Source organism: Lipotes vexillifer, unplaced genomic scaffold, assembly GCF_000442215.2.
Source record: "Lipotes vexillifer unplaced genomic scaffold, Lipotes_vexillifer_v1.1 scaffold702, whole genome shotgun sequence".
Taxonomy (NCBI): domain Eukaryota; kingdom Metazoa; phylum Chordata; class Mammalia; order Artiodactyla; family Lipotidae; genus Lipotes; species Lipotes vexillifer.
The window spans coordinates 542008-550959 of record NW_006786634.1 but is presented as its reverse complement, the minus strand read 5'-3'; the positions used below and the strand labels follow the sequence as shown (position 1 = coordinate 550959).

Below are 8952 nucleotides of genomic sequence, written 5' to 3'. Positions count from 1 at the left end.
AAATATGAAGGTGAGAATATTCCAAAAAAGATTCCAAAAATAGGGGGAAATGTGAGCAAATGGGGCCAGAAAGACTGGAGTGTCTAGATACTAGGGATGCTGAGAAGTCCTATTAAACGTATCTACTCCCACCAGGGCCCTTTGCCCCTCCCTCTATCCAGGAACCTCCCCCATATGAGTTTGTGTTCTTTCTTCACTTGTAAGCACGGAAGGGGACTTCCCTGGTGGCGCAGTGGTTAAGAATCCGCCTCCCAATGCAGGTGACACAGGTTCGAGCCCTGGTCCAGGAAGATCCCACATGCTGCAGAGCAACTAAGTCCATGCACTGCAACTACTGAGCCTGAGCTCTAGAGCCTGCAAGCCACAACCACTGAGCCCGTGAGCCACAGCTACTGAAACCCATGTGCCGAGAGCCCATGCTCCGCAACAAAGAGAAGCCACCCCAGTGAGAAGCCACCCCAGTGAGAAGCCTGTGCACCGCAACGAAGCGTAGCCCCCGCTCACCACAACTAGAGAAAGCCCGCATGCAGCAACGAAGACACAATGCAGCCACAAATAAATAAACAAAACATAGATAAATTTATTTAAAAAAAGAATATAGGAAGGACTTAAACACGTTCCTATATTCTATATATTAAAAAAAAGGGGCTTCCCTGGTGGTACAGTGGTTGAGAGTCTGCCTGCCGATGCAGGGGACACGGGTTTGTGCCCCGGTCGGTCCAGGAGGATCCCACATGCCGCGGAGCGGCTGGGCCCGTGAGCCATGGCCGCTGAGCCTGTGTGTCCGGAGCCTGTGTTCCTCAACGGGAGAGGCCACAACAGTGAGAGGCCCGCGTACCGCAAAAAACACAAAAAAACAAGACATGGAAGGATACTGTCTGCCTCACTAAATGAGTGGGGAAGCTGGGCAGCTTTGCCTAGGGCCCAAACTCAGTAGGCTACAATGAGACACTGCAGGATTTTGAGGGAAGAAACAGTGTGCTAGTGTTCAAATGGGTATTGATGATTTATTTATGACTGAATAATAAATATATTTTCAATAAAATCTTTTCACAGATTTTGGAATGAAGAGGCTGCAATGACAATGGAAAATATGTTGAAAAATTGAGATAGTGAACAAATTATTTACTAATATGGCTCACAAAATGATCTTTCATAAAGGCAGTATTAATTTTTTCTTTTTAGTTTATAGTTCTTCAATTATAAAAGTAACAAAATCACAAATTCCAAAACTTTATTTATTTTTCTTTTAATTTTTTTTTTTTTTGCCATGCCACCCAGCTTGCGAGATCTTAGTTCCCCCATCAGGGATCAAACCCAGGCCCCAGCAATGAGAGCACGGAGTCCTAACCACTGGACTGCCAGGAAATTCCACCCAAAATTTAGAAGACAAAGATTATCCACAGTCCCACCATCTTCACAAAACTGTTATCATCTTACTATTTTTTCCTATTCACATTTTCCACTTATTTTCTTAGATGGATTCCAAAGAATTGAATTATTTGTTTAAAGGTTAACATTTTATTGATATATATTGCCAAATTTGATAGCAGCAATGTCTAAAGTACTACTTTCTCATATCCTAACATTTCAATTAAAAAAAAACTTTACTAATAAATGAAAACTTTTCTTACTATTACAACTTTTATGTTTTTGATTTTAATGTACATTTTTCCAAGTTTGCTTACTACCTGAATTTCTTCTTTTGTGCATCCTATTTAATTCAGTGGGTAAGATTTTGTGTGTTCTGATTAGATCAACACACCAAGCTCTCAAACCTGCCAACAGTGAAATAGCAACACACTAAGGAAAATAACAGGAAAGATGGGGGAAGAGAATCACCCTGTCATTTCCATTCAAATATATGCATATTTGTTAGGCCCTTACTCCAAGAATGTAGCTCATTAAAACATGAATCCCAATTTTATAGGGTAGAACATACATTAAGAACCCTCCTCTGGAATTCTCATCTAGTCATCTAGCATCCTAAATGCCTAACTTTATTGATTGGTTTGATGTGTTTATTTCCCTATTCCAGACTTTCACAGCTGTAACTGTGGTTGGGATCCACAGTTACAGGCTGTAACAGAATGTCTTGCACATCCCAAGTATCCAATAAGCATTTGGTGATTGGTTCTTACCGTCATTATCAGAATGAAAGGCACACATAGGGAAGAAACACCTTGAATAAAGTAATGTGTCGTAAACAATAGAAGTTTATCGAACAAGTACTATGTGCATGTAGAATACAGAATGAGTATCTTCACATCAGAGGCAGGGGCCATTGTAGAGGTTTAATAATCCAGGGGAACTGAGAAGATCCCTTTGAATAGTGTTATTAAAAATATCCATACAGATGAGTTTTCTGTTATTTTGCTATGTATTAATTTTTTCAAAAGCCAAGGGTATTTATTCTGTCACTCATTCCGGACTTTATTCCAAGAAAAAATGCACTCAGTCTATAAGTAATTTATTAATATTTTGATTATTGATGCTTTTTTAAGGTAAGAACTGATGCATCCTATATGCGGCAAGTAGAATTACCTCTTCAGCTGAGACCTGAAAATCCAGAAATACATAAGATAATGCAGGAAATGTAGCTGCAGGAGAGTATGTCAGTTATATATTGTAAAGTACTGTTAATTGTCTTATGTTGAATGGCAGTTTAATAACTATTCAAATTGAGTTAAAATGAAAATTCCTTTTTAAAAAATCAAATGTAAATATTACTGTATTCTATGGTATACTCATAGTTTGTATATTAAATATTAAATCACCAAGGGGTCTGTGTTCTATCACTTCTACTACAGATGTGCCACTTTCTAATTAATAAAGATTCTTTTTTTCAATTTGCTTTTACAATATAAAATATTTGACTTCTTGAAAACAATCTGTAATTCATTCCTTTGTTTAGTAAAGATCTATAGCTTCTGCATAGATTTTTTTTTGTGGTAAAATATGCATAACAAAATTTACTATTTTAATCATTTTTAAGTGCACAGTTCAGTAGCATTAAGTAAATTCACAATGTTATGCAACCATCACCATCAACCATCTCCAGAACTTTTTTCATCTTCCCAAACTGAAATTCTGTCCCCATTAAGCAATAACTCCCATTTCTCCCCTGTCCCCCAGCCCTTGACAGCCATGATCTGTCCGACTGACTACTCTAGGGACCTCAGATAAGTGGAATCATACAGTATTTGTCCTTTTGCAACTGGCTTATTTCACTTAGGGTAGTGTCCTCAAGGTTCATCCACGTGGTAGCATATGCTGGAATTCCTTTTCTTTTTAAGGCTGAATACTACTCCATTGTACGTGAGTATCACATTTTGTTTATCCATTCATCTGGAGTTGGACACTTGGGTGGCTTCCATCTTTTGGCCATTGTGGAGAGTGCTGCCATGCATATGGGTGTACTGCATAGTTTCTTTTAAAAATTAACACAACAGTGCTCTTTTTTAACAAGGCCATACAGATTTTACATAAAACACAAAGTGTTTTTGACTGACACTTACTTAACCTCAGAATTTGGACCTTGGTGCAATACAAAAGGAGAATATTTTGCCAGTATATGTCACTAAGGATTACACTGAGGATATATTTATAGTCAGTCTTTCAAATTATAAAAAGAAATATAAAGAGAGGACTTGAAACCTTTAAAGCATTTTTCACCCAGTCAAGCTATTTGGTAGGAAAGCTTGTCGGAGAGACTTAGAGTTCAAAGGCAGCCCATTGAATATAGTCAATTCCAAATGAAGACAAAGCTGTTTTTATCATAACTGAAGGCTATATTAAAAAAAAGGATACTATTGATAGAATCCTGGATACCTTAATGTACAGTAAATCTCAAATAAATAGAGGCTATTCAGCCATACATTTGATATATTTGTCAGAGAAGGTGCCAAAAAATAAGTTATAAAGGGAACCTGACTATTTTATAGCCAATGTGCCATCAAAACCTTGTAGAGTGAAGAAAGGAAAGGAAGACACTGACCTCAAAGCATCTGGCAGAGAAAAGCCTTCCCATGCAGGCTGACCTGGATTTTAATCCTGGCTGCCAGATTTCATAGGTGTTTGACTAGGCAAGATCCTTAATCTCTCTGAACCTCTGTGTTTTTAATCTATAAAATGATAAAAGTAATAGTTTTTGTTTTATTGGGTAGTTGTGAGAACTACAGGAAGTAATCCATAATGATAAGCATCAATTGATAGTAGATGGTAGCTTTGACTATATAAATAATACTATTATTTAGTATCTGACTCATAGTTGGCTCTCAAAAATTTTAGTTTCCTGCTTTCCTTTACCTAATTGTGCCAACATTTTTGAGAATTTGTCGTGTAAAGAAGAACCAATATCCAGACCAATAATATTCAAATGTTCTTGCTCTCATACACATTGAAAAGGAAACTGAAAAATGTATATATGCTTTGCACATGATTTTTCGATATAAGTTGAAAGAATAGGGAATTTTAATTTTCCCATGTATTGTAAATAGTAGCATCTTTAAAAATATCTCACCGTTTTTTTGAAATGTGCCCAATGGAATCTACATATCATGGCAATTTGATATCCAGTATCATCCATTTAAACAAATACACAAACAAGTTTTTCTTTAATAGTAAGAAATTTTCTCTCATTCCATTTTCTCCTTAAACTTATATTTTCATTCTATTTTCTTCAGAGAATTTTATTCTTATGTAATATATTTTATGCTTAAACATCTTTATTGATCAATAAAATATATTTTTAAATTTTGAAAATTAAAAATTTCCTGGGACACAAAAATCTAGGTATCAAATATTCATTCTGGATTGAGTTATCATTGTAATTTATTACTTGTACATAATTGATCAAAATAAATATATTACACATTTCTATGGCTATTAAACATAAACAGTGAAATTTTTAACAGAAATAGATCTCTTAATGAGAAGAAAAAGCATTTTTTCCTCCAGTAAATTAATGGATCCATTAATAATTATTATTTCTTCCTAGAATGAGATAGGATTCAGCATCGATATCATCCTTATTTTGCATTTTTATAGATGTGAGTGCTGTGAAAGCTGCTGGTATAATGCATTCGAGGTTAGAATGCTCTTTCCCCAGATCATCCCCTGCTGGTTTCTTCTCACTATTTAGGTCTCAGCTCAAATGTGACCTCCTCAGGGAGGCCTCACCTGATGGTGGGATCTAAAGTGCTCTCTCTGAACCCGGTTATGTAATCATCAGAGCACTTGTCGCTCTCTGCAGATGTCTTGTTCTCAGACTTAGAAATTGCTCCTCTAGGCTAGAGTGTCGGTTCTGTGAGAGTGACCTTGTCTATCTTGCTCCTTGGTGACTCGTGGTAGGCACTATGATGTAAACGCTGTTGGATGAATGAATAAATGAATGAATGAATGATACGCTTGTCTGAGAGGATCATTCGTTTACGGAGCAGCAACCGGGAAGGAAACCGTTCTCTCTCCATTATCATCAAACCAAGGTCCTCCAAGTACTACAATGGAAGAGGAGTCTCCACACAGGCGGGGGAGTCTACACTTGTGTCCCAAGATTCACCCTGTGGTACAAGTGATATTCAATCGGAACAATTAAACTCAGCTCGAAATAACAAAAGGGAAATAAACACAGAGAGTAACTGCAACTAGGTAATCTGGGAGATTTTCAGCCTGGGACCAGGCACATGGTTGGAAATGCGTGGAGACACTTTTGCTCGGCATGGGGTTGGGGGAATATCTATCTGCATTTAGTTGGCCTTGCGCAGGCACCTACAGCGCTGCGGTAATTAATGTGTGGGACGATCCTTCGCAGCGAAGACTGCACCTCCACACCGCATTTTAGCTTCTCACACCCAGGGGCGCTCTCAAGCTAAGGCAGACAACGTGAGTCCCCATCCCTGTCTAAAGCCTGTTTTCTGAGTTCAGGTTTCCCACCGAGCAGTCTCTGCCCAAATGACCATCAGAAAAAAAGCCCGCCGCGTCTGGAGACAGCCACCACGTCCACCCCATCCAAGCAGTACAGCGCAACACAGGACGGCCATCATCCCCAAAGCAGATACAGGTGACTTTTTAATACTATTATTACACTGGTGTGGGCGTGGGGGTTAGGATGAGGAAGGTGCTGGGGGAGGGGAAGGATGAAGCTAGTTGACCTGGGAAAGGCCAGCCTAGCAGGTGACGGATTAGATAGGTTTAATAGATTAAATATATCTAAAACATCTGCTATCCAGTGCATTTCAGTTTACCCTTTGTGAGCACTCATACAACCAAAGAGCAAGAACATTCCACCCAAAAGAAAACACAAATGTAACGTTGTTTTTGCCGAGCAGATTAGGCAGAGCTGCAGGTGAAAGATATTTATCTTATCCCAGAATGTTTTCCTGTTACAAAAATTTTAACCTTGAGTTTGAGAAGTGCCCTTTAGCAGAAAGATTCCAGAATCTTCCACAGATAATAAAGTTGAGATGTGGGGGAGGAGAGGGGAGAAAAAGAAAAACCATTGACTTTATTGAATGGAAAGAAATAGTGTTTAGTATGTTTCACAGAGAGCCCACATCTCCTTCTCGGTAACCCTAGACGCAGCAACATCAAGAAATTTACTGAGCATCTACTATGTGCTCAATAAAGAGGTGATTCAAAAGACTGCTGTTGCATGTACATGTATTAGTACCTTTTAAACTCATCAAATATTTTCTACTCACCAGTATTTATATTATAAACGTTACACTAAAACTGAAAAATTTGGTATTCAAAACTGAAAACGGCTGGCTGTTATTAATCAAGTAAAAAAGCTGCCTTATTCTATTTGCTCCAGCTGCCGGCCTTGAGTGAGGATGGGGGAAAATGGAAATGCAAATCACTTGCAGCAGCCCCGCTCAGTTGTAGGAAGCACCTCAAATAACAGGGTTTTCTTTGTTTTTCGATTGCGCGAACACGTGTAAATTGTTTCAGGGTCCCCTTGATCACCGAAAGGCGCGGTCGACCCTGAATCTTTCCAACGAGAGCGGCCTGTCTCAGGCAACGCATCAAGATACAACTTTAGGATTTCCTTCTAGGCCAAAGGTTCTTGACTTATAAAATGCCATAAAGGTTACGCGATTCAGGAAAGCGATCGCGGCCCCAGCTGACTGCGCAGCGTGCCCCAGGGACGCGAGGGGCGGGGCCTCGAGGGCTCTGGGCGGGGCCGGCGGCACCTAAACGTCACCGGAAGAGGTGGAGTCTCAGGAGCGGCGGCGGGAAAAGAGGACCGTTGAAAGCACTGGGCCACCTTTCCTGCTGCCGCGCTATGCCCGCCGCCGGCTCCGAGCTGCCCGCCGCGCAGGAGCAGGGCGCCGAGTCGCGGCCGCCGCCGCACGGGGAGCTGCAGTACTTGGGGCAGATCGAGCACATCCTCCGCTGCGGCTTTCGGAAGGATGACCGCACGGGCACCGGCACCCTGTCGGTGTTCGGCATGCAGGCGCGCTACAGCCTGAGAGGTGAGGCGGACGCGCCACGGGGGCGGGAGGGCGGGCGCGCCCGGTGCGCACGGAGTTGCGGTGGGGAGAGCGTTCTGGACAGGCCGGGCCCCGCAGTCGGCGTTTAGTCAACCTCAACCCCGCGAGGAGGGGAAGCGGCCTAGGCCCCACTTTGCAGACGCCGAAACTGAGGCTCGGATTAGAGAGATGACTTGCGTAGGGTCACACGGACTGGAGGGACAGAGCTGGGAGGCAAAACCGGGTCCTCTGGCTTTTAATCACGCAGTTATGCTGTCTCCCCAAAGCGGGCGCGATCCTGCAGCGTTTGCCCCAGATTAGAGGGTGGGAGAGGATCTGCTCGGGCTCGACCGGGGCCTTGGCTGGAGGCCCCCTTTTCTGCCTCTCCTCTTCCCTCCGCGTCTGCTGTTACGCTTTGCAAAGTTTTTAAAAATTGGAGCGAAGATGACGTGGGCGGGGCCGCGTTGGGAGGAGAGAGCCGAAAAGCAGGGGCGGGAACTTGTGGTTCACAACAGTTTTGCCTTCTGGTCCCGCGAACCAGCTTTCTTCTTAAACCTTGAAACAGGAACGCGAGAGTCCGAGTAGGAGTTCATATTTATGGGTCTTTGTCTTTAAAACGGTGGCTCCTGGGAAGAAGTGTGTCTAGGGGGCTGTTAGGGTCGGGCTTTCAGGGGACGGAGGGGCGGGGTGGGGGTCGGCACCGGACGAAAGTTGAAACAGGTGTGGAGGGCGGTTGTGAGTGGGGAGACCAACTGTTGGTGAAGCAGATTGACTCAGGTCAGGGGAGAAACCCTCCGCCGCGCACCCGTTGGAGAGACTGGAAAATACGGGGCTGCAGTGGCCGATGTGGCTTGGACAGCCTAGGGAGTTTTGTCTGAGCAGAGGGATCCACCTTCCTGCAGCTCCAGCGCAGTGGCCTCCGGGGAGCCACAGACCTCATTTCCACTCCCGCCCCTCTGCTTAGACCTTTGGCAAGTGGCTTAACTTCTATCTTCAGCGTCCCCATGTGCTCAAAATGGAGGAAATCATCCTCAAAATGGAGGGAAGCAGGTGCTTGAAGAATCTGTTGTTACATGAGTATCACCTGTACAAGTGATAATGTCGACTGAATAGGTACCAAATTTAGAGAGAAGCTTTTATAGTTTTCTCTATTGCTTGACGCAAACTTACGTATTACCTCCTGGTGTCTGTAAAAAGGGAAGTCATAATGGAGCCTCAAGGAGGGCTGTTTTGAGGATCAAATAGGATCATGCATATCAAGTGTTTAAACAGTTAACTATTTTTATTACACTTAAAAGAATACAGGTTAATTTTCTTTGCGACTATCTAGAAACTATTCATTTTGGGCCAGGGCAGTATCTACTATCCCCTGGTCTTGAGCAAGTTATCCCTGGCAGGATAATCATGGAATAGGAGCCTTCAGGCTTTGTCCTAGGTCACATTCTATGTGTTGTCTTCACACCTCTGTGATGAAGGGTTC

The 8952-nt window shown here is 42.3% G+C and overlaps 1 protein-coding gene across 2 annotated transcripts in view; it reads left to right on the top strand.

Annotated features, from left to right (window-relative positions):
- Positions 1–7281: 7281 nt before the first annotated feature.
- TYMS (thymidylate synthetase) overlaps positions 7282–8952 on the top strand; it is an 11541-nt gene continuing 9870 nt past the window's right edge. The window contains exon 1 of one of the 2 annotated variants that reach the window (XM_007459056.1): positions 7282–7475. In XM_007459056.1, coding sequence (XP_007459118.1) covers positions 7286–7475 — 190 coding nt within the window. In that variant the 5' untranslated portion in view covers positions 7282–7285. The remainder of the gene's footprint in view (positions 7476–8952) is intronic. The other variant, XM_007459057.1, reaches the window with a different exon arrangement.